At 36.9% G+C, this 25,808-nt stretch overlaps 2 protein-coding genes across 32 annotated transcripts in view; one reads left to right on the forward strand and one right to left on the reverse strand.

The window, feature by feature from the left end:
- SGK3 (serum/glucocorticoid regulated kinase family member 3) overlaps window positions 1-25,808 on the forward strand; it is a 199,643-nt gene that overhangs the window by 168,386 nt on the left and 5,449 nt on the right. For 19 of the 29 annotated variants that reach the window (XM_078352554.1, XM_078352553.1, XM_078352552.1 and 16 more), the window contains 10 exons: window positions 955-1,004; window positions 3,526-3,583; window positions 7,278-7,361; window positions 7,459-7,590; window positions 11,162-11,274; window positions 11,370-11,406; window positions 12,218-12,304; window positions 14,985-15,080; window positions 18,919-19,074; window positions 22,506-22,595. In XM_078352554.1, coding sequence (XP_078208680.1) covers window positions 955-1,004; window positions 3,526-3,583; window positions 7,278-7,361; window positions 7,459-7,590; window positions 11,162-11,274; window positions 11,370-11,406; window positions 12,218-12,304; window positions 14,985-15,080; window positions 18,919-19,074; window positions 22,506-22,595 — 903 coding nt within the window. The remainder of the gene's footprint in view (window positions 1-954; window positions 1,005-3,525; window positions 3,584-7,277; window positions 7,362-7,458; window positions 7,591-11,161; window positions 11,275-11,369; window positions 11,407-12,217; window positions 12,305-14,984; window positions 15,081-18,918; window positions 19,075-22,505; window positions 22,596-25,808) is intronic. The other 10 variants (XM_078352560.1, XM_078352563.1, XM_078352557.1 and 7 more) reach the window with 1 other exon arrangement.
- LOC128929846 (uncharacterized) overlaps window positions 1-25,808 on the reverse strand; it is a 148,013-nt gene that overhangs the window by 56,307 nt on the left and 65,898 nt on the right. For 2 of the 3 annotated variants that reach the window (XM_078352572.1, XM_078352571.1), the window contains exon 4: window positions 15,390-15,505. In XM_078352572.1, coding sequence (XP_078208698.1) covers window positions 15,390-15,505 — 116 coding nt within the window. Of the gene's footprint in view, window positions 1-10,346; window positions 10,429-15,389; window positions 15,506-25,808 lie in introns of those variants that run through there. The other variant, XM_078352570.1, reaches the window with a different exon arrangement.

The raw sequence follows: 25,808 nt of genomic DNA on the forward strand, positions 1-25,808 counted from the left end.
TAAAACTCCATCTCAAAAAGAAATATTTATTTCTTCTGATTAGAGAAGTTTTTAAAAGCTTTTTTGCATGTATAGTTTATATGAAGTATAATTTATACAGAACACTAGTAAAAGTATACATATTTGAAACATTTATAACTGATTTAATTATCTGAATGTATAGAGAGTTTAAAGTTCATTTATGTGAAGCGGAATTTACTTATACTTGGCATTTATATAAAATGCCCACTTTGATAGGATCACTAGATTAATCTGGTATTTTTGAGTTAAAATTTTAACTAATTATTAATGAACTAGAATATTTTATTACTTAAATTTCTTTATAGCATACTAGGTAAATAAAGATTTACTTCTAAATTAATACCAAGGCTTACGCTTACTTTGTTAACTGTTACAAAAGAGAAAGGCCTATGTAAAATTTTGGTGCTACCACAGTGCTAGAACTAGAAAGAAAAGCAGTGCTGTCTATCTTTGCTTCATCTGCATTTACCTACCATCAAATTAAAACTGAAAATCTGGCATTTGCGATCATCATTGTCATCATCCTATCATTTCTGTCTTTGATAACCTATTTGAAAACTTGAAAAATCAAAAGCCGTTTTTAACCAGTTTTTTAAAAAGTGATCCCTCTTAAATTGCGGTTTCAATGCCTACCTCTTCCAAAGAGCTTTCCTCAGTTTATTTCATTCATTTGCCTACTTAGAGCTTGATTTCTGGCTTACCTTTTTTCTTACAAACGCTCTTGAAAATTACCGTGATAAAAATGATTATGTTTTTGCCAATTATGTGTATTTCCAAGTAAGTCTATACCCTTACTGAGAATCAGAATCTTGGGTTTCTTTAACATGGCAGCAAACCAAATATTTGTGGTACAGTTATAAATGTTTTTCAAAACATTAATTAACAATTTTTGAAGCTCCAATAAGAATGTTGTTTTCTTCCCCATCTTAACAGCTACACTCTACCTCACAGAACATCAACTTGGGACCATCTGGAAATCCTCAGTATGTTTAATTTGTTTCAAACAATTCTTTAACTGAATTTTAGGAATATCTTTTTTGAGAGTATGCAGATATGTATAATTACATTAATTTAACTGGAGGCCTTTGAAATATAACCATAGTTATAGTGAATACAGTCCTGTCATATGCTTGACTAGTTTACTGCTCCAGCTTTTCATTGCTTTAGGAGAACACTGAGGAGTTTTTAATCCACAAATTGTTAATTGGGTTCTGCTGTTTTTTCATTATCACTTTTCTCTGTGTGTGTGTGTGTGTGTGTGTGTGTGTGTGTGTGTGTATTCCCAAGGGACCATAAGTCTTATGAGGTCTTCTGGAAAAAAAAAAAAGCACTCTTGCAGGGCTTAATTGACATTCTGCTGGTGTTTGGTCTGATTGACGTACTCCAGTTCTTAACCAACTTGTTCAAGAGGAGTCATCATGGACATTAGCATATTAAAGCCTATTAAACTTTGTTTACCCAGTTTCTCCCCATATTCCCAGACTAATTGATTTGTAATGTCTACCATGGTTTGGAGAAGGAATTTAGTGTTGCTGCCCTTACTTGTAATTATCCTTACAGGCATATTACATTTATTCTGAAGGGTTTTTTAATTCTAGGCTCTCTCTACCCTTTTGCTCTAGTTGGAGAATGATTATAGGCAGATGGGAGAAGTGGTCCAAGGACTGTGTCCTGGGACACTTCAACATTATGAGGTCAGGAAAGAACTAACAAGAGATTGAGAAAGAGCAGTCAGTAAGATGAGAGAAAAACCAAGAATATGGTTTCCTGAAGTCAGGGAAAGAGTGTCTGAAAGAGGAGGGAGTTGTCTCTGTTAATGCTGCTGATAGGGCAAGTAAGATGAAGACTGAAAATTGACCCCTGGATTTCGTAAGTCATTGGTGACTTTTAATGAGCAATTTCAATGATGTGATTGTTAGTATGAGACCCTGATCAGAAAGGGTTCACAAGAGAACCAGAGGAGAGGACAGCAGGTAGAGACAACAAATTTATAAAACTTACTTGAAGAATTTTTGCCTCAAAGGAAAGCAAATAAATAGGATGCTAACTGGAAGTTTGGTTGGAGCATTCTATTCTGTTGTTCATAGCATCATGAACAAAAGTGGCAGCACAAAAAATCAATTTTTTTTTTTTTTTTTGAGATGGAGTCTTGCTCTGTCACTCAGGCTAGAGTGCAATGGTGTGATCTTGGCTCACTGCAGCCTCCACCTCCTGGATTCAAGCAGTTCTTCCACCTCAGCCTCCTGAGTTGCTGGGATTACAGGCACCCGCCATCATGCCCAGCTAATTTTTGTATTTTTGTAGAGATGGGGTTTCACCATCAGCTGGTCTTGAACTGCTGATCTCAGGTGATCTGTCTGCCTCAGTTTCCCAAAGTGCTGGAATTACAGGCATGAGCTACCATGCCTGGCCAAAAAATGGAAATTTGCTTTAAGTTAAGATTCATCCCTAGCAGTTAACAATGGGGCTTGGAGTATGGCCTCAGTTCGCCTATTTACTATGTTTGAGGGGTCTGCATGTTTTTCCCTGTTAGATTTGTTTACAAAGTTAATTCAGTACCTCTGCATATCTTTAAAGAAGAAAATACTCCAAAGAGCAGGTTTTTGAAGAAGAAAAAACATCTAAATATAGCTAAGTGTTTATCTCACTAATCTTTACCTGTCATTATTTAACCTAGTCCTGGTTTTACTCTCATGTTTGAATTAACTTTCTTTTGATAATGAAGCAAATTTCAAATCTAAATGGATTTATTCCCTTCTTCCCGTACAACTTAAGAATTCAGACCGTCTTGGAGAAACGGCTCTTCTGGCTGCTTAAGCTCCCCTTTCTGCTGTCATGTGTTTTTGTCTACATAACAGCCAATGCTATTTTTACCTGATAGGCCAACAGAAATAAAAGGGCAGCCTTAGTATTCCCTCTGGCTTTTCTGTTCCTGGCTTTCCTATGTTACCTACCATCCATGAGAATAAGCTGAGAATTCTTCTATCTTTCAATAAGTGATTTATATGTGAAACACCGTAATGACTTTTTTATTCATCATAAATTATTCTTAGGAACTTTATTAGGTATTGCAACTAGCAACTTCATTTTCAGAATTACCTCATATGCTATATATAGTCCTTAGAATGTATCACTAAGTTTCCTCAACAACACCAGGTCATGTAAAATTGGTTTAGATAGAAGGTATTTTGAGTTCAAAACTCTACATGTAGGCTATGCATGTATCTTTTCTCCCAAAGAAGTATTATTGAAGTTCCTCTTAAGCAGAACTTAATGAGGCTTAAATAAAGTTAGGAAATGTTTTGTCTAATCAGAAAGTAGATATTACTATTCATGCTACCTATTGTATATGAAAGATGAGACACTCAGCAGGAAAGCTGGAGTTCGTATGCTGAAGTATTCTGTGCCCAACATTTATTTATAAAGAATGAAGTGCTAAGAAATGTTTAAAAGTTAATCTTTCCAATTTCTAGGAGGCTAATTCTTATTGTTAATTTATTTCAGTGCCAAACCAACTGACTTTGATTTCTTAAAAGTTATTGGAAAAGGCAGCTTTGGCAAGGTAAGAGTGTTTTGTGAGGTTTTTGTTTGGTTTTGATTTTTGGTTTTTTAGAGACGGGCTCGCTCTGTTGTCCAGGCTGGAGTGTAGTGGTGCAATCATAACACACTTGAACTCCTGGGCTCAAGCCATCCTCCCACTCCTGGGCCCAAGCCATCCTCCCACCTCAGCCTTCTGAGTGGCTGTGCACACACCACCACACCCAGATAATTTTTTTATTGTTTTATAGACAGGGCCTTGCTCTGTTGCCCCAGGCTGGTCTCAAATTTCCTCAAGTGATGCTCCCACCTTCGCCTCCCAAAGTGCTGGGATTACAGATGTGAGCCACCACACCCAGCCTAAAGTATTTTTATTTTCTCATTCAATAAGTATGTACTTAAGGAATGCATGTTTTATGTGTGTGAGCCACAGGACTTTTTGGTTGCAGGATATGGAATTAACATACTTTCTCTACCCTCAAAATACTAACAATAATTAGAGAGAAATGGTGTCTACTCAAATTCTGAAATAAAGTTCACTTACTTCAGAAGGTATTTGTTGAGCACCTACTGTGTACCAGGTACCCTACTGGGCCTTGATTAGAAAATTACGGAAATTGACATGGTTACTACCTTTATGGTGCTTATAATCTAGGGTGGGGGGAGTAGTCAGTTAAAAATATTCAGTCAAGTAAATAAGTGCAAATAATAATAGCTGTGCAGGAAAAGGACAATAGGTAGCTGAAGAAGATTCCCACTTAGCTTCTCAGAAGACATGCTATTTAAGCTGAAGCTAGAAAGACAAAAATGAACAGCTGTGTAAATAACAGTTTGAGAAGGAAATGAATGTATAAAGACCCTGCTTATTTTCTTATGGTGTCAGATGAATCCTGTAACCTTGACAGTATAGCCATACCAAGGAAGGAGAATCACTTAAGGCCAAGGTTAAAGAAAGCATCGTAGATGAAGTTACCAGAATCATTGAATATATTTAAGTGTTATTTTGCACAGCACTTCAGTCTTTAGTAAAAATGAATATGTATGTGTTTAATTATATTTTGCTATATTTGTAGCTTTTGGTAACTCTAATTTGTTTTCTGAGTTTCTTTGAGACTAGAAACTGTGGCTCTGCAATTAAACCCATGTGTGTTTATTCACTCAGCAAATATATATTATCCATCTGCTAGTATAAGCAATAGAAAGTTAGAAATGAATCCTGCTCTCAAAATGCCCAAAATTCTATTGGAATGCTAGAGATAGTTGTCATTAAAAACAGAAGCATTATCTGAGCCGGGCATTGTGGCACATACCTGTAATCCTAGCTACTCCGGACCCTGAGGAAGGAAGATCACTTGAGTTCAGGAGTCTAAGACCAGGCTGGGAAACGTAGCAAGACCCCATCTCAAAAAAAAAAAAAAAAAAGGATATTTTGGAAACTTCATGTTTAGATCTAGAATCTATCAGGATTTGGTTCTTACGTATAATGTGAGGCATAGCGGTACAGTTCATCTTTTTCCATATAGATAACCAGCTGATCCTATACAGTTTGTAAAAACTGTTCTTTCCCTATCTGATGACCCACCTGATATGCAGGGCCACCTTTTTTATGTATTCACTATTTATACCTTCACACATCTGTTTTTAGATTTTTTTTTTTTTTGAGACAGTGTTTCACTCTGTTACCCAGGCTGGAGTGCCGAGTACAATGGAGCCATCTTGGCATACTGCAACCTCTGCCTCCTAGCTTCAAACAATTTTCCTGCCTCAGCCTCCCACGTAGCTGGGATTACAGGCATGCACCACCATGCCCAGCTAAGTTTTGAATTTTTAGTGAAGATGGGGGTTTTACCACATTGGCCTGGCTGGTCTTCAACTCCTGACCTCAAGTGATCTGCCTTCCTCAGCCTCCCAAAGTGCTAGGATTACCAGCACGAGCTAACACGCCCACCCTCTTTTTAGATTATAAATTACGTATTTCTGTTTCTAGATGGCATTTCTGTTCATTGGCCTATCTGATTATTCTGGCACTAGTACCACATTGTCATATCACCTGTAGCTTGATATCCAGCAGAATTAAGTTCTCCCTTCTTCTTGCTCTTCAAGAGACTATTTTTAGTCCTTTGCGTATGAATATAAATTTCAGAATCAGCATGTCAATTTCTGCAAAAATTCTATTAATTTGATTGGGATGGCATTGACTCTATAGATCAATTTGGGAAGAATTATCTTTACAATATTGTATTGTCAAATCCACGACCGTGGTATATTGCTTTACTAATGTAGCTCATCTTTAATTTTTTCCCAATAACAGTTTATGATATTTTGTTTAGAATTTTTGCATATCTCCAATTAGATATATTCCTAGGTGTTTTGTTTTTTATGCTGTTGAAAATTGGTGTTAATTCTTGAAACTGAGTATATGCATTGGTCCTACTCCCTAGTTACATATTCAACGTAAATGAATATCCACTAGAAAATGTATATACAGGAATGTTTATAACATCACTATTCATAAATAATCTGAACATATATCAGCAAGAGAGTAGATACATTGCAGTGTGTCATATAATGGAATATTCTGCATAACAAAGACAATATGAGAACTATGCTATGCGCCACATGTGAATGAATATTTTATATAATTAGAGTGAAAGAATAAAGACAGACAGCTTTATTTATGTGATTCTAATTACATTAAATTCAAAAAGGCAAAAGTTATGTTTGTTATTTCAAGTTGACATGGTGGTAGTTGCCTTTGAGGAGGAGAAGGATGAGCAAAAGAGAGGCTTCAGGCTACTGGAAGTGTTTTATTTTTTGAACTGCGTACTGGTTACATAGGTGTATTCACTTTGTAAAAATTTATTGAGGTATAATGATACGAGTTTTTCTGTATGTATGATATGTTTAATTTGAAAAGTAAAATCTTACAAAATGATTAGAAGCCAACAAAGTACAATAAAACAAAGAAAAGCAGTCCAGGTGCAGTGGCTCACGCCTGTAATCCCAGCACTTTGTGAGGCTGAGGTGGGTGGATCGCTTGAGGCCAGGAGTTTGAGGCCAGCCTGGGTAACATGGCAAAACCCCATCTCTACAAAAAATACAAAAATTAGCCAGGTATGGTGGCACACACCTGTAGTCCCAGCTATATGGGAGGCTGAGACAGGATGATCACCTGAGCCTTGGGGAGGTCGAGGCCGCAGTGAGTCAAAATTGCACCACTACAAGATACTCTAGATTTCTTCAGATTCTTTAAAGCATCTGCATGTGACCCAGACCACTATAGAAATCCATGGAACATTTTCCTCTGAACTCTTCTGAATTTAAAACCTGTTAAGAAGAATCTCAGTATGAAACAGTACATTTTTATTACCTAAAAATCGTTTCCTTATCCTTGTTATTATAGCCATGAAGTTTATAACAATATTTTCAACAGGCAGTCTCCAGGATTCAGGGCTGGAGCACATGCGTGCACACACACACAAAGTTCTCAAGCAGTATAGATTTTGGGCACTTAAATTTAGTAAAAAAAATCTCAAATATCAACACATTGAGTGACAAAGAAATGGTGCCTGACTACTTGATTTCTAAAACAAAAAAAAATTCATCCCTTATGGAATTTTTTTCTACAAAATTTAAGAAGTATTGATGTATTAACAAGTGAATCATTTCTATCAAAATTTGAAATTTCTAATACTATACATAATGTTTAACCATAACAGGTTCTTCTTGCAAAACGAAAACTGGATGGAAAATTTTATGCTGTCAAAGTGTTACAGAAGAAAATAGTTCTCAACAGAAAAGAGGTAAAATAAAATAGCTGTTGTTTCTCCCAAGCCCATTTTCTGTTAAGAGAGTTGTTTTCTAGTGTATAATACAACTGATCTTTTGCCTTTTTTCCAGCAAAAACATATTATGGCTGAACGTAATGTGCTCTTGAAAAACGTGAAACATCCATTTTTGGTTGGGTTGCATTATTCATTCCAAACAGCCGAAAAGCTTTATTTTGTTCTGGATTTTGTTAATGGAGGGGAGGTGAGTTTTATAATGAGTTTTCTAATATTAATAGTTTAGAAAAATAGTATGAATTCAAAGTTTTTCTTGTAAGTTTTAGAAGGACAGTACAAAATCAGTAGCTTTTTGTATCAATAATATTCAAGGTACTGGCTGAATACAATGCAGGATGTGGAGAATTGTAACAGAGCTTTTAAGCATATGGCATAGTTGAGAAGGTTCATTAAAGAACCTTGGTATGAAGCTGCTTGCTTCATGGACAGATTTGTCACTAAACTATATAGCAAGAATATCATGTTGAAATATTAGAATAAAACATCATACATAATTTAGGCAGTTGTCTCAACAGTTGCATACAAATATTACTCCAGCTTCTCGTTTTCCAAGATGTGCAAATTATTAATCAGATGAGATAGTCCTCTAATAAGGGGTTCGGTGGTGGTAGCTGGGCTCAGTGTCTTGCACCTTTAGTCCTAGCTACTCAGGAGGCTGAGGCAGGAGGATCACTTGATCCCAGGAGTTTGAGGCTACAGTTAGCTATGATTGCACTGAAGACTGGGTAACAGAATGAGACCCCCATCTCTTAAAAAAAAAAAAAAGCCTTTATGATAAAGTCTGTTTGGAAATGTTTCCTGTTATATCTGTTTCTTTATGATGCTCAGTATGCCTCAGCATGTTAAAGACTTTGAGAAATTCTGCCTTAAAGTCAGGATATCTTTTTTTGTGTGTGAGACAGTTTCACTCTGTCACCTAGGCTGGAGTGCATGGTGTGATCTCACAGCTCAGTGCAGCCTCGACCTCCTCAAAGCCAGGATATCTTAAGAGAATTTTTTAAAACTATATAGTCCCCTTTTTTGTTTTAACCAGTCTCTTACGTATTACACAAAACTCTGATTCAGATGGATATTGAAATACACTTTGGGAAATGCTACTATTATAATAATAATTATAGTAATGATTTCCATTGAGTACTACTTAGTGTCCATCACTGGCTCTGTGTACTTATAATTTTGCCTTCACAACAGTCTTATTATGTAAGGCAAACTTGTGGCAGAGATGCTAGGTAGTTTGTAGAAGTAATGTGGTTACTTCTGTCCAGAGGGTCAGATTGAACTCAGGCAGCCTGATTCCAGGATCTGATTCTAGCTGACCTCTCAACCCTCACATCTTCCTAATTTATTTGATCTTTGACCTGTTAATGTCAAAAAAGTATTTTAACTAATAGGTATCGTCATGTCTTTACAAAGGGATCTTCAATCTCAGAGCAGAAAAAGACTATTTCAACATTATTGTAGTGCATTTAACTGTAGAATAAAGGAACTGTAAGGAAAATTAGTTAATATTCTGCAAAACTAAAGGATGATCAGAGACACCTAGATCATTTTGTGGGAAGATTGTAAAAAGAATGATTATTCACTTTTCTACATCTGTGACAAAAGTCCCTTAGCACCCTAAGGCCAGGTGTGGTGGCTCAACGCCTGTAATCCCAGCATTTTGGGAGGCCAAGGTGGGTTGATCGCTGGAGCCCAGGAGTTCAAGACCAGCCTTGGCAACATGGCAAGACCCCCATCTCTACAAAAAGATAACAAAAATTATCTGGGCATGGTGGCATGCCTCCATAGTCCTAGCTACTCAGGAAGCTGAGATGGGAGGATAATTTGAGCCCAGGAGGTCACGGCTGCAGGGAGCCATGATCACACCACTGCACTCCAGCCTGGATGACAAAAAGTGAGACCCTGTGTCCAAAAAAAAAAAATATATATATATATATATGTTTAGACTCTTCAGTGTAGAAGCAAGATTATGCATCTCCCAGGCCCCCTGATTCAGTGATGCTGGTGACCCCCCGCTGTTTTCACCATGAAGGTTGTCGTTTAATTTTGTGTGTTCCTGAGTGCTGACAGATAAAGAGAATTTATTGAGGCCTGGCACTTTGCATTTAATTTACATTTATTATATCAATAAATCACAACTCTTTCAGAAAAACACTATTATGCCCATTTAATGAAATTTTAATTAGAAAATTGAGGTTCCGAGAGGTTAAATAACTGTCTCAATTACCCAATGTTCTAGTAAGTGTCAGGCCCTGGATTTCACCTAGATATCTTGACTGCAGAGCCCATTCTTAAGTGTCACCTTGTGTCTTTGAAATGTTCATGTGAAGCATCTAAGTGCAGCTGAGCTCCTACTGTGGGTTTCCTGCTTTATGTGTGGTTTCTTTGTGCTCTTTTAGGGCTTTGCTTCTGAGACCTTTTTATACAGTGACTGCTCATAAACTGAGTGGCAAAGATTGAAAGAGGTAGGCTTGTCATCTGAAAGATGCAAGATAATGAAAAAAGGAGAATAAAATATAATAGAATGCCAGGGTGGGTGGAGGAGAAGTTGAGTGGGGCAATAGGTAGACAAGGGTTAAAGATGAGGAAAAAGGATAGAAGAGGCAGGAGTGTGGTTTCCATACATTATTATTATTATTTACCCCCAGTGTTCATACTTAGAATATTTTAACCTTCACATATGAATACTTAATTTAGTGTACTACTTCATATATTTTTTAGAGCAAAGTAGAATAAAATAAGTTTCATGACACTTTGCAGATAAGCAAGCCTCAGCTTCTTCATTGATTTTGTGCATCAAAATCATTGGGTAATGTCCACATAGGAGACATCAACATAGAGGTTGGTGGTTAAAATCATCAGCATGGATAAAGTTACCTGGGAAGGGTATTTGGAGAAAGAATAACAGTGGACCAAGGGCAGAAACTCTCTCATCCCTCCATTTTCTGGAATTCTCCAACACTCAAAGGGAGATGATTGTCTTAGAAACCAAGAGATCCAGTGGAAACTTCCCACAGACAGTAACCTTAGTTAAAAGCCAAATTTTAAGAAATAAATTAAAAATTAGGAAGTATAAGAAATGAACTAGAGAGTCCAACTGCTATTTAGCTGCAGCCAGTTTCTGCCACTGTGAAATGTAGGCCTAATGGGCCAGAGCTTCTCTTTTTTTAAAAAAAAAAAAAAAAAAACAAAGTGAAACTGAATTTTTACCTCAAAATTCCCAGTTTTTAATGTTATCAACTAATTCAGATTTTTTGAAAAACAGTTTTTGACTCAGGCAAATTAGTATCTATGGGATATATATATATGTTTTTTTCCTATGGGTTATATTTGTTCTGCTGGGCACTAGTTTTGAATTTCTGAATAGTGTTTGTTTTTTTTCAAATGGAAAACATAGTCCAGAAAGGCCCTGTAAGATAATTACATGGCAATATCAAGATTGTTGGTCTTCATTGATAATCTTTTCCAGAGCAGTTGCCTGGAAGGGTGAGGACATGACTGCATTGAGTAGTAAATGGGAGATGATGAGTGACATTAGCAAGGGTAAACAAAGACACCTGGTTGAAGAGAGAGAATGATTGTTAGATAGGGGACATGGATAAAGGGGAGTTACCGTTATGTGCCTTGTTACATTTTTAGCTTACATTCAAAGTAACAAAAAACAGTTCCTACCTTTGTATTTACAGAGTATATTTGTTTAATACTATGTGTGAATGATCCTAACATTCTCTCTCTCCCACCCCCAACCAATTTTACAGCTTTTTTTCCACTTGCAAAGAGAACGGTCCTTTCCTGAGCACAGAGCTAGGTTTTATACTGCTGAAATTGCTAGTGCATTGGGTTACTTACACTCCATCAAAATAGTGTACAGGTACAATTTTTAAATATACTTGTAAAAATTATATATAAGAATTTTTTATTTCAGTTTGTATTCAGTTTTGCTTTTTCTCCCTTTTAATTTGGTAGAGACTTGAAACCAGAAAATATTCTTTTGGATTCAGTGGTAAGTATTCCCTTTTAAAAATCTACTACTTCTCAATTTTGGTTGTTGTTTTTATGCTTAGTGCAAAAAAAGTCTCAAAGATTATGTACCTTGTTATTTCATTCATATAACATTCTCAAAATGACAAAACTGTAGAGCTGGAGAACAGATTAGTGGTTGACAGGGTCCAAGGGGATATAGAGTGCAAGATAAAGGAGTCACACGAGGGAGTTCCTTTGCAGGTGAACAGTTCTGTGTCTTGATTGTGGTGGTCATTACATGAATCTACACATCTGTATTTCATTGAGCTACACACACACACAAAGCATGCATGTAAAAAGGGAAAACTGAATAAGGTTGACAGTCTGGTTGACACTGGTATTGTACCAGTGACAATTTCTTCTGTATACTATTTTGCAATTTTATGTGGATCTATAATTACGCTCAAATAAAGCGTTTTAAAAATTGTCAGTTTATAGCCCAAGTGTGGTGGCTCACACCTATAATCCCAGCACTTTGGGAGGCCGAGGTGGGCAGATCACTTTAGGTCAGGAGTTCTAGACCAGCCTGGGCAACATGGCAAAACACCGTCTCTACTAAAAATACAAAAAGTAGCCAGGTGGCACACGCCTGTGGTCCCAGCTATTCAGGGAACTGAGGCGTGAGAATTACTTTAACCCAGGAGGCAGAGGTTGCAGTGAGCCAAGATCACACCCCTGTACTTCAGCCTGGGTAACAGAGTGAGATTCTGTTTCAAAAAAAAAAGAAATACTGAAAAATTGTCAATTCATATTTATGCGTTGTTTTATCTTACTGCCCCTGTATTTGTCAGGGACATGTTGTCTTAACAGATTTTGGGCTTTGCAAAGAAGGAATTGCTATTTCTGACACCACTACCACATTTTGTGGGACACCAGAGGTAAGAAATATATCTCATTTGTCATTCATGTAATCATGTATAAAATGCAAATATGAAGTACAAATTGCATATATAAATTTAAAATAAGAAAAGTAGAATAAAAACTGTCATTTCAGCTCCCAGCCAGCTGGAAATATCTGATAATTATGCCTTGGTAGTTAGGTATTTTTAACTGTGATTGTTAGATACTGCAAGACCCTTTTGAATAATCCGACAAAGATAAATTATATTTATTTGTTTTTAATGTTAAAAGTTTACTTTAGATTTTCTTACACATTTAATTATATTTTTTGTTTTTGTTTTTAGAAAATTATATTTCTAATTAAAAAATCATAACTTAGTGATGAAAGTGTTCTTTCTGTGAATATGTTAACAACATTGAATCACACACTTTAAATGGGTGAATTGTATGATATGTGATTATTTTAACAAAGCTGTTTTTCTTTTAAAAAATGAGCTAAAGTGGCTGGGCATGGTGGCTCACGCCTGGTAATCCCAGCACTTCAGTAGGCCGAGGCAGGTGGATCACAAGTTCAGGAGATCGAGACCATCCTGACCACCATGGTGAAACCCTGTCTCTACTAAAAACACAAAAATAGCCGGGCATGGTGGCACGTGCCTGTAGTCCCATGTACTTGGGAGGCTGAAGCAGGGGAATTGCTTGAACCTGAGAGACAGAGGTTGCAGTGAGCTGGGATTGCACCACTGTACTACAGCCTGGGTGACAGAGCAAGACCCCATCTCCAAAAAAGCTAAAGCAAATATGGCAAAATATTAACACTTGACTGTATCTCAGTTGCAGTTTATTGGTTTCTCTGAATTTTTTTATATGCTTGAAATCTTTTGTAATAAAATTGTTTACTTACCAGAAGAGAATAAAGCAATGGATGTGGAAAAAAAAATCACAAATAAGAATTTAACTAGAACATCCCACATTGCATTTTCTAATAATATTAGCTAGCAAAAAAAAAAAAGAAAAAAGTATTTGTGACAATAGTAATCATCCTTATAATTCATGTGAAAGCTTTGTTATTCTTACTTCACACACATAAACAAGTTTAGTTTATTTTAAACTATTCTAATTCCAAGGTATTTATAATGATTTCAGGTACCATGTAATATTTTATCTTTATCATGGCATCCTTGAAAATACAATGTTGAAAATATGTGAGAAAATGGCTTCTAATTGAGTTCAGAAACTTAACTAAAAGTATCTCTAAGTAACAAATATTCACCTTGAAATGTGCTTTTCCTTTTTTCCTGTCTAACCCTAGCTCTTGTATATATTTGTAACCATTCTGTTTTGGTTTATGTATGAAGAAACATTTTTTGTTATTGTCTGTTGATTTCATAGTTAAAATATTATGCCATTCAGGAGAATTGCTTGAACCCAGGAGGTGGAGGTTGCGGTGAGCCGAGATCGCACCTTTGCACTCCAGCCTGGGCAACAAGAGCGAAATTCTGTCTCAAAAAATATATATATATTCTATATATATAGAATACATATAAACTATATATAATATATATATAACTATATAAATATATGTAATATATATAAAATATGTAATATATAAATATATATATTTTTTTGCCATTTATTCAAGTCACTTAAAAAAGGCTTATGAGGAAATTGTTTTCTTACATGTATTTCATATGTGAAGAGGTAATATATTTTGGAATGTAAAATTCAGGTTTACTGTCTTAGATGTAAGACATGTCTTAGTTGTGTTAAGTTGCGATGAGTCTAAATTTCCTACAAATTAAAATATAAATAGACATCTGAAACTTACACAAGTTTTCCAAATAATATGTTAGAGAATTGATTCTCTGTATTTTCATAGTTAAAATATTATGCCACTCAGGAGAATTGCTTGAACCCAGGAGGCGGAGGTTGCAGTGAGCCGAGATTGCGCCTTTGCACTCCAGCCTGGGCAACAATATATTAATTATTGTTAATATATAACAATAATTATATATATTCTCATTTATAATTCTTAAATGAGAATGCAATTCATTCTTTTTACTTTTACTAAAAAAAAAAAAAAAAAAAAAAGATTATAGTTGCTACATTAAGAATGTAGGCAGATTTCCTACATTAAGAATGTAGGAGTTCCAGACCAGCCTGGGCAACGTGACTAAACCCCCATCTCTATGAAAAATAAAAAAAACTAGCCAGGTGTGGTGGCACATGCCTGTAGTCACAGCATCTTGGGAGGCTCAGGTGGGAGTATCACCGGAGCCCAGGAGGTCAAGGCTTCAATGAGCTGTGATTGTGCCACTGCATTCCAGCTTGGGCAACAGAGTAATCCTGTCTCAAAAATAAAAATTATTTATTTAAGAGGAAAATATGAATAATAACCAAATGAACTTCTAAAATAATATTTGAAAGACTTTCTCCACAAATACCTACTTTACCTACTATTATAGAGTCTACCTTTGCTATACTCTTTTATTTAACTGCATCACAGTTTCCAAGGAAAAATGCAGAATATGTGTATTTTGAAGTATCCTAGTGGACCTTACCTAAGAACCACTGGTGTAGCATGAGAATACCCAACCCACTGAAAATCTTGATACTTTAGTTTTAGTATGATAGCAACACCTCAAATGATTGTTAAATTTCTCAATTATTTATAAATTTTGTTACCAAGTTGATCTAATATTATATTCTTTTCTACAGTACCTTGCACCTGAAGTAATTAGAAAACAGCCCTATGACAATACTGTGGATTGGTGGTGCCTTGGTGCTGTGCTGTATGAAATGCTGTATGGATTGGTATGTATTTCTATACTTCATTATTCCAGTGTATTTGATTTGATTCTGTCTCTCTCTCCCTGAAGAATCTCATGGACACTTAGATAACACTAGCAGAGCAATAATAGCCTGGTTAAATGAACCCAAAACTGCATTAGGAATAAGGACAAAAAGAGGCTGGGCATGGCTTAGACCTGTAATCCCAACATTTTGGGAGCCCAAGGCGGGCGGATCACTTGAGGCCAGGAGTTCGAGACCAGCCTGGGCAACATGGCGAAACCCCGTCTCAACTGAAAATACAAAAGGTTATCCGGGTATGGTTATGCATACCTGTATTCCCAGCTGCTTGGGAGGCAGAGGCCCAAGAATTTCTTGAATCCAGGAGGCAGGGGTTGCAGTCAGTGAAGATTGCACCATTGTACTCCAGCCTGGGCAAAAGAGGGAAACTGTTTCAAAAAAAAAAAAGAATAAGGACAAAAAGAAATGCTTTTTATTTTGTTACTAGTTTTTTTAAATTAATATAATTATTTCTCTCTCATACTAGTAACCACTTCAGGCATTTTTAGAAATAGACACCTAGTTGTAATATTAAAATTATCTGCTTTCATTCAGTTTACCCAGACATCACTCTAATTTTAAGAAAACAGACAGAAAAAAATTTTTGCATTTATCAATAAATTTGGTTTTTGCCTATTGTTTTTATAGGATTTCATTAATACATTGGTGCTCAGTTTTTCCCATCATTGGAGATCAGTCTCTATTCCCTTCCCTGAAAACACCATGTCTTAAAGACTTTCTTAGAAAAAAAATGATATTTGGCCAGGTATGGTGGCTCACACCTATAATCCCAGCACTTTGGGAGGCTGAGGCAGGCGGATCACACTGCCAAGAGATTGAGACCATCCTGGCTAACATGGTGAAACCCCATCTCTATTAAAAATACAAAAATTATCTGGGCATGGTGGTGGGCGCCTGTAGTCCCAGCTACTGAAGAGGCTGAGGCAGGAGAATTGCTTGAAGCCAGGAGGCAGAGGTTGCAGTGAGCCAAGATTGCACCACTGCATTTCAGCCTGGCAACAGAGCAAGACTGTATCTCAAAAATAAAAGAAGAAAAATGATGTTTATGTAGTCAGTTTGCCCAGTTCTTACTAGGATTAAAGACACATAGGCTGTCCAGAGCTTCTGATTAAGAAGAATAAAGTTTTAGCACTATATTGATTTAATATTGTTCCAACCCAAAGTAAACAGTATAGGCATTTTAATTAGCTCAAATATCTTTATAAGAGTAAATGTATGTTTTTCTGTAGGCTTTTTGACATGTTTAGAATGGTTTCTAGACTCCCTTTGTGGTCCTCTAAGTGTCTAGCAGCCTCATGTTGGGAACCATGTGCAAATCCCTGAGGATGCTACTACCGCTGATGATAAATGCCACTGTCAGCCAAGACCTGAGTTGAATGTCTGTTTGCTTTTTATTGAAAACTGGAGCTTTTAGTGAAATTCAGCACACAAGGTACCTTTCAGAGCATTTGTTTCACCTTGCTAGTTTCGAATGATAGATTCCTGTGAAACCCAACACGGTCTCTTCTTTGCCCTTGACTGTGACCTGCATGTTAAAAGATCTAGTTTTCTGGTTATGCTGCTGATTTGGAACATTGGAAAACCACTTTATACCTGATTTCCCTTTAAGCACTGTTTATGTGCCGTCTTGATATTTTAGAATCCTTTGAATTTATTTAGAGGACGTTGAAAATATATCACCATATATAAACTGCAGTTGATTCAAAAGAAAACATTTGAAACATAACTTTATTAATGAAACTTTTATTGACTGTTTAAAAATTAAGATATTTTGGCTGGGTACAGTGGCTCACGGCTGTAATCCTAGCACTTTGGGAGGCCGAGGTGGGTAGATCACCTTAAGTCAGGAGTTTAAGACCAGCCTGGCCAAGATGGTGAAACCCCTTTTCTACTAAAAATATAAGAATTAGCCAGGCACAGTGGCATGTGCCTGTAATCCCAGATACTTGGGAGGCTTAGACAGGAGAATCATTTGAACCCAGGAGGTGGAGGTTTTAGTGAGTGGAGATTATGCCACTGCACTCCAGCCTGGGCAGCAGAGTAAGACTCCATCTCAAAAAAAAAGTTATATTTTAAAAGATAAATTACATATACTTGAGTTTTTATTTTTACCTTTTTTTTTTTTTTTTTTTTTTTTTTTGAGACAGTCTCACTGTGTTGCTTAGGCTGGAGTGCTGTGGAGTGATCACAGCTCACTGCAGCCTTGATTTCCCAGGCTCTGATGCTCCTCCCCCTCAGCCTGCTGAGTAGCTAGGACTACAGACATGTACCACCCCACCTGGCTTGCTTGCTTATTTATTTATTTATTTATTTATTTATTTATTTATTTATTTATTTATTTATTAGTAGAGACAGGATGCCTCCATGTTGTCGTGGTTGGTCTCGGGCTCCTGAGTTCTAGTGATCCACCTGCCTCTGCCTTCCAAAGTGCTGGGATTTCTGGTGTCATCGACTGTGCCTGGCCTCACTTTTTATTTTATAAACTTCTGTATTGTTTGTATTTGTTACAATAAGCATATGTTACTTTTCTAATTTTTACTAAAGGAGAGTGAAAAGAAAAATTTTATGTTTTAGGTCAGATTCATTTTATTTTATAAAAATACTAGTAACTAATATGTAAAAGGTAAAAACAAACCCACAAGGGTAAAATATTAGAGACCAGTCCTCTGGTTAATAAATTGTTTTTTTGTTTTTGGAAAAAAAAAATAACATTTTATATAGTAATTCTCTCTTTTCAAAAATGTTTCTGGCATTCTGAATACATTAATTTAAAAGGAAACAGTTTTGAAGGTTGCATATTACAGCCTTGCAAATAGAATATGAGTAGCATGATAATCCTCCCTCTCATTTCTAGACTACAGAAACCTGTACAGCTCATCTTTTCTCTTAAGAGTTGTTACTTTATGTATTTATTTATCTGAGACGGAGTCTTGCTGTCTTGCGCAGGCTGGAGTGCAGTGGTGCAATCTCAAACTCACTGCAACTTCCGCCTCCCAGGTTCAACTGATTCTTGTGCCTCAGCCTTCTGAGTAGATGGGACTACTGGTGTGCACCACCATGCCTGGCTAGTTTTTTGTATTTTTAGTAGAGACAGGGTTTCACTATATTGCCCAGGCTGGTCTTGAATTCCTGGCCTCAAGTGATCTGCCTACCTCGGTCCCCCAAAGTGCTGGGATTACAGGCGTGAGCCATCATGCCTGGCCTTTATTTTTACTTTAAACCTTTTAATTAGATGATTAACTAGCTAATGCTTGTGTTGTAGCTATACCCCAAGTCTTTTGGCTGTCACAGTGGCATTTTGAATTCTGCAAAGTACAGTCATAATATTATCTGCTTCATAAGTACCTAAGGAGCATTATCTTCAGGCCTCCATCTCTACTAGAAATCTCTTTGTTTTAGTGAGTGTATTCCCAAGCCTCAAATTAATGTTTGATCTGTCTTAAACTTCCATTTCCAACGATTCTGTCATCATGCCGACGATAAGGTTGATGGTTTTCTCTAACCATCGGATACTATTACAAGTTGTATATAATTTAACAGCTGTCTACAAGGTGCTATTGAACAAACTGGCCCTAATTTATTCAGTTAATGCTTATTAAATAAGCTCTGTGTTGTGTACTGGGTTTTAGGATCTCTTTGCTTTGGGAAACCACACTGTAGATATCTACACATACCAAGAGAACCATACATTTCTTAACTGCTCCCTCAAGATCAAAGCCATTTTAACCCCATTTTCGCATATTTGGTTACCACTATGTTTACTTTGCTTTTTTTTCCCCAGCCTCCTTTTTATTGCCGAGACGTTGCTGAGATGTATGACAATATCCTTCACAAACCTCTAAGTTTGAGGCCAGGAGTAAGCCTTACAGCCTGGTCCATTCTGGAAGAACTACTAGAAAAAGACAGGCAAAATCGACTTGGTGCCAAGGAAGACTTTGTACGTAACAACTTTCCAAGCTCCAGCTTTATTTAAGCTTATTGAAAATTTGGAAATAAAGCTTTATTTTATATGGTATTTAATGGAATGAATACAACATGTGGTGAATAGCAACATGGAAAAAAGCATACTTGTCCCCACAGTTTTCACCTGTTTATATAAAAGTATATAAAAAGCACTTTCTCTTACATACATTTTCACATTTTATTATTACTTGATTTGTATTTATTACAAATTCCCCTCTACTTTTTAAAAAGTGTGGTATGGCACGTTTTTACTACCTAAACTTTTTTTTTTTGCTGTTTTTATTGCTAAATAACACAAACATTTTCATGAAATAATAACACAGAGACTAACCAACTAGTAAGCTTTTTGTTGAGGGTTTGGGACTACCCAAAGGTCTAAATCATTTCCTTTAGCAGGAATTTGTTAAGTGCCTCCTGTCTTTTGCCTTGAACACTAAATCACTTTTTTTTTTTTTAAGAATTTGGTGAGACCTCCCTGAGATAATTAGGGAATCTACATGTTTGTTTCAATTCAGGGTAATTAAATTGGTAGTATTGTTACCAGTATTATGTTATTGTGTCAGTAAATGCACAAAATATTGAGGAATATGAACTTTCAAATTGCTTTCTTGGATATTCTTGGAGGCTGTCTATCAATCTTGAGCTGTGAATGAAAGACTTTGCTGCTACTGTTCTTCCATTTCCCTGTACTCCTAGTTCAGCTGGTAGCTCTGCCAACAGCTTCCTTTCCATTGTTCCAGCCAGTCTTGCTAATATTGCATGCCTCCTTGTCCCTTGGTCCATTTATTGAATTCATTGACAGAAATTGCAACTCCAGATGAATCAAACTTTTATCTCCTGGGCTGCTGAACAGTGCTAAAGAAAGTAACAAACTGGGCATATTGGAATCGCTGTGAACCCTGTCTGTGCTTCCCCACTGTCTGGTAATACTCCTTGTTTGTCTATGTAGCTTATTCTCTTCTCTGTATTAACTGTTTCACACCTTCTCTCCAGACTTCCCAGATTCCTTTTCTTCTTCTTCACTTTTAACAGATGATCTTGGCTTCTGTTTTGTAAGGAAAATAGAACCATCAGAGTGGAGCTAACTCAGTTTCCTGCTATCAAATAAACAGGTCTATATACACCCGCAGGATCCTGTCATTTTCTTCTTCCTATTATAGTGGAAAAGGTCTGTTTCCATCTGTGCACTGGATCCTGTCCATTTGTAAGGAATCCTGTCCATGTTTGTTTGTTTTGCATAAATAACTGCTTCCTTTTTTTCTGGTTTCTTCCAGTCAGTAATTAAACATTATCAAATCTGTTGCTTCTTAAGCCAAAAAAACCCTTAGTCTTACTCTCCTGCGAGGTACTACTCTATCTTCTTCCCTTCTTAGCCAAACTCGTTGAAAGTTTTCTTTGTTCTGTCTCCCTTTCCCAGGCTCTTTCATTTCTCAGTCTACCACAAAATAGCCAGTAGAATTGCTGGATACTTTCTTTCCTCGACTTATGCTGCCCACAGCAGCATTTAAACTTGTAGCTGTTCCGTAGGCTTCTGCAGGAGCACACACGCGTCTCGTCTCATGCTCTTCTTTCTGCATTTCTGGACTGTTCTCCATTATCTCTTGTGTATGCTCATTTTCAGCCTTCAAGTGTTGCAGAGCCCTGTCATTGTCCTAAACCTTTTCTTCTTCTGTGCTGTCTTCTGGGGCAATCCCAATTGTTCCCGTGGCTTTGGTTATCTATGTTTTCATCTCACACATTTATATCTTGCACTCTTCAACCCTTTCTTCTAAACTCTAGACTTACACAGTACCTGCCTGCTCAACACCACACTTGGAGTTCTTGAGAGTACCTCAAGCATGGCTACTGTCCTCCTGTACTCCCTTTCATATTAAAGGACATCACTGTCCATGTTGCTATACAGGCCAGAAATCCAACAGGCATTCTTTATTCTTCTCTCTTCCTTCCTTCCTTCCATATTCAACAAACAGCCAGGTCCTGTTTCGTTTGCTGCCTAAATCTTTCCCATATCTAGACATTTCTTTTTAGCCCCATTGCTCCTACTGTTTTCCTACCATCAGTTATTTTTAGTCTGGTTACCATGGTAGCTATTTTTCCTTTATCTGGCCTTGACTCTTCAATCTATTTCTTGTAGCCAGGGTCATGTTTTGGAGGGTATTTCTTTCTTTCTTTTCTTTTTTAGCAACAGGGTTTTGCTCTGTCACCAAGGCTGGGGGGCTGGAGTGCAGTGGTGTGATTATGGCTCACTGCAGCCTCAACTTCACAGGTTCAAGTGATCCTCCCACCTCAGTCCCCAAGTAGCTGGATTACAGGTGTGTGCCACCACACCAGCCTAATTTTTGTAGAGATGGGAGTCTCACTGTAATACCCAGGTTGGGTTTGAATTTCTGGGTTCAAGCAATCCTCTCACTTTGGCCTCCCAAAATGCTGGGATTATAGGTATGAGCCACTGTGCCTTGCCCAGAGTGGTGGCCAAAAAAACAAAAAACATTTCTCATCAATGTGATGCTTTAAAAAACAAAACGGTTGTGACATTCTCATAACTAAATCCCCTTGATGGCTTCTTACAACCCTAGAGCAAAATCCAAAATGTTAAATGTAGACCTGATATGATACAGCCAGTTTAGCTCTTCAGCTTCACCTTGTGTGACAGTCCCATCCTTCCCTACACTGCAGCCATATTGAAGTCTCATTTTCTTGACCATATTAACCTCTTTAGTACCTCAGAGCCTTTCTGGAACATGCTTTCCCCATTCTTTTGTCTAGCTTAATTCTTACTCATCTTTCAGACCTCTGGTCAGATATCATTTTCTCTAAGAAGTCTTTTTTAACCCACCAGATTAGGTTGGATCCTTCTTTATACACTCCCATGGCACCTTGCAGGAAAAAAACCTAGAGTCAGTACTGTGCCAATGTTTGGTAATACCAACCCTAAGTGGGATTTTTTTTTTTTATTAGTAGAACTCATAACTGATTTTACTTCTCCACTGTGTAAAGATCTCTGCCCAATTTCTTTACCCTCCACTCCAGTAATAACACTAACTCTTTGTACCTCTATAGTGCTTTATTCTTTTCATAGCACTTTTCTTCCATACTTTACATTGATGCTTAGAACATACTTCTCTCGAAGTATTTAGGGCAGAAACGTTATTCCCATTTTACCACTGAGGAAACTGTGACTCTGGAAAGAATATAACTTAAGTTTAAGTAGATCATTCTAAGTAAATTTTAGTCTATTTTGATAGTCTTTCTATTGCTATTTTGCTACATGAATAACATAAACATGTTCCTAAAAAGAGTTATTGAGGGACAAAATAGTAATAGTTTGGCTTCATAAAATTATGCAGTTAGTACTTAATATATTCTTCAGCATTAGTAAAAATATATATATTTTTAATATTTCAGCTTGAAATTCAGAATCATCCTTTTTTTGAATCACTCAGCTGGGCTGACCTTGTACAAAAGAAGATTCCACCACCATTTAATCCTAATGTGGTAAGTATATATCCAAATCTTTCTTTCTAAAATAGTCAACAGAATAGCAGTTCATAATAATTTTGAAACTAGATCTCAGAATCTAACCTGAATTAAATGGAGTCATTACCTAAATATTTGTGAAATATGTTACTCAGGATTATCTAGTATAGGTAATAACTTCAGGGAGACCAGTAAGATTATAGTTAGATTAGGATGATAAAAATATCTTCCAGCACAGTAACTGTAAAGTGTTTCTTTGGAGCATGTATAAGAAAGAACGAACTCAATAAGTTAGCCAGGTATGGTAGCTCATGCCTATAATCCCAGCACTTTGGGAGGCTGAGGCAGGCAGACCACTCCCAGCACTTTGGGAGGCCGAGGCAGATTGATCACTTGAGGCCAGGAGTTCAAGACCAGCCTGGCCAACATGGGGGAACCCTGTCTCTACTAAAAATACAAAAAACATTATCCGAGTGTGGTGATGCATGCCTGTAATTCAAGCTACTAAGGAGACCGAGGCACGAGAATCACTTGAACCTGGGAGGTGGTGGTTGCAGTGAGCCGAAATTGCACCACTACATTCCAACCTGGGTGATAGAGCAAGACTCTGTCTCAAAATAAAATTTAAAAAAAAGCAGGTATAGACAAAACAAACATTGTTAATATAACATATGGGAAAACAATAGGATAATATTATAAAATGTTCATGTTAGCTAGACTTGTTAAATCTATTGATGGAAATGTTTCACCTAAAGATAATTCGTTTAAAGCAAAAAGCAACATTAAAGATGAGCTTTATACTATTAACTCATATGTATGTATAATGTATAATTAATTCATAAATGTGTAATGTGAGGCAAAAAAACCCATGCTCATAATAACTTATGATTACATCTGTGGGGGAATAAACAGTTGACAGAAATTATCTTTGATGCTTACTCTTTCTATGAATAAAATGAATTAGTTGATTTTCAGTCTGATTAGTGTTTTATATTTTAATAAGGCTAGTTACTAGGAAAAGGGATAGTGGGGTATTGACCATGCCAAGCTTCAACATTTTTATTTTGAATGTTTCTAGCAGTTAGTGGGAATTATTTCAAAATCTAACAGGTTGCATAAACTGTTTACTTCAATTATATGTACCCAACTAATCTGTATTTAAAAAAAAGACTGGAAGCAGTTTTTCTTCCATGTTTACATGGAAATGCATTCTGGAATTTATTTATTTTTTTTTAGCCCACAAAATCAAGGTTATACCAAATATTTAATTTATCCTAATAAGAATTGGTTGCTTAATTTTATTCTCTCAGCAGCTGATAGAGAAAGGATAATAGCAATGACCTAAAATGGGCTAATATGAATGGGTACATTAGTATATTTTAAACTTCTTTTACTATAAAATTTATCAGCAAGTAGTTTTTGATACTTGGAAAGATTTGTTTCTAATTATACCATTTCAGAACAACCAATACAAAACAAGTCCCTCCAAAATAAACCATATGTAGATACGATTTCATTGACACTCCATCTGAAATTCTCTAAGTTACTGTGAAGCATCTCCTAATATTTCATTCTATGTTGGGTACATCCAGGTTTTGATCCTTGCCTCCACTTTAATCCTCAGAAAAACTTACTTTGTTGCTGCTTTCATTTTGGCAGCTCTTGGAATATAACTTCCTCAGGTTTTTTACTCCCTTTTTGAAATACTGACTATTATGCATAGCTAATAGTTTACAGTTCTGTAGCCTCGGTCCCTACTTTAGGAATTTCTGTTTATTACATATAAAATTTTGGAAAACTATGAAAATAAAATTGACTGCTTGGTGGAAGAGGGCTCACCAATATTTCAAATTAGAGGGTTTCCCCAAATAATCCTTAAAGTAAGAGTGTAGCATAGAGGCCGGGCATGGTGGCTCACACCTGTAATCCCAGCACTTTGGGAGTCTGAGGCGGGGGGATCATGAGGTCAGGAGATTGAGACCATCCTGGCCAACATGGTGAAGCCCCATCTCTACTAAAAATACAAAAAAATTAGCCAGACTCAATGGTGTGTGCCTGTAGTCCCAGCTACTCTGGAGGCTGAGGCAGGGGGAACCGCTTGAACCCAGGCAGCAGAGGATGCTGTGAGCCCAGATTGTGCCACTGCACTATAGCCTGGACAATAGAGCAAGACTCTGTCTCAAAAAAAAAAAAAAACCAGCGAAGTGTAGCATAGCCCTGCCCTGAAGCAGGTTGATGTGGTATTGAACTTTGATAAGTGGCTTGGTCAAGCTCCAAGTGGGTCATTCAGAAGCCAAATCTCAGAGGTGGGTTTGGACCAGGAGAGAGGCTGGCACCATTCTAACAATTCTGTAAATTGAAAGAAAATATTCATTTCTCGGTCAATGAATCCCTCTTATTAATGTTTTTTTAAATTAGTTCAATGTTAATGGATTATGTGTGGTAGGAAGGGATTACTGTGAAAATACAGGGGTCTGGAAAGGGCAGATTGCAGTGAAGGTACATATTAGTAGCAGGACGTATTTATGCTATACATTTCCAAGTAGAGGTGGGGAGAAAAGGAATTACCTTCTAGAGCACTGCCTGCTATGTACCCAGCATTGTGTTAGGTTCTTGATGCATTGCCTTGGTTCCCAAACCCTCTGAGGAATTAAAACCTAGGTATGGACCGAACACAGTGGCTCACACCTGTAATTTCAGTATTTTGGAAGGCCGGAGCGGGTGGATTGCTTGAGCCCAGGAGTTTAAGACCAACCTGAGCAATATGGCAAAACCCTGTCTCTACAAAAGGAAAAAAAAAAAATTAGCTGGATATGGTGGTGCACACCTGTAGTCCCAAGTATTCAGGGGGCTGAGGCAGGAAGATCAACTGAGCCCAGGGAGGTTGTCTGCAGTGAATCATGATCATGGCATTGCACTCCAGCCTGGGTGGACAGAGTGAGACCTTGTCTGAAAAACAAAACAAAAAACTTAGGTATGTCTGACTCCAGAGTCATTACACCATGCACCTAAAAGTAACCCTTGCAAGACCTAAGATAATATTTTTGTGTATAATCTTTAAGTGAAGAATGCTTTCTAAAGCATGACCCACAACCCAGAAGCCGTAAGAGAAAAAAGTTGGTAGATTTGACTACATATAAGTTTAGTATATGTGCTGCCGACATGAGCACTGACTATGTAAAATTTAGAAGTATCTGCATAAAAAATGCTATAAGCAAATAACAAACGGGA

Source organism: Callithrix jacchus, chromosome 16, assembly GCF_049354715.1.
Source record: "Callithrix jacchus isolate 240 chromosome 16, calJac240_pri, whole genome shotgun sequence".
Classification (NCBI taxonomy): Eukaryota; Metazoa; Chordata; class Mammalia; order Primates; family Cebidae; genus Callithrix; species Callithrix jacchus.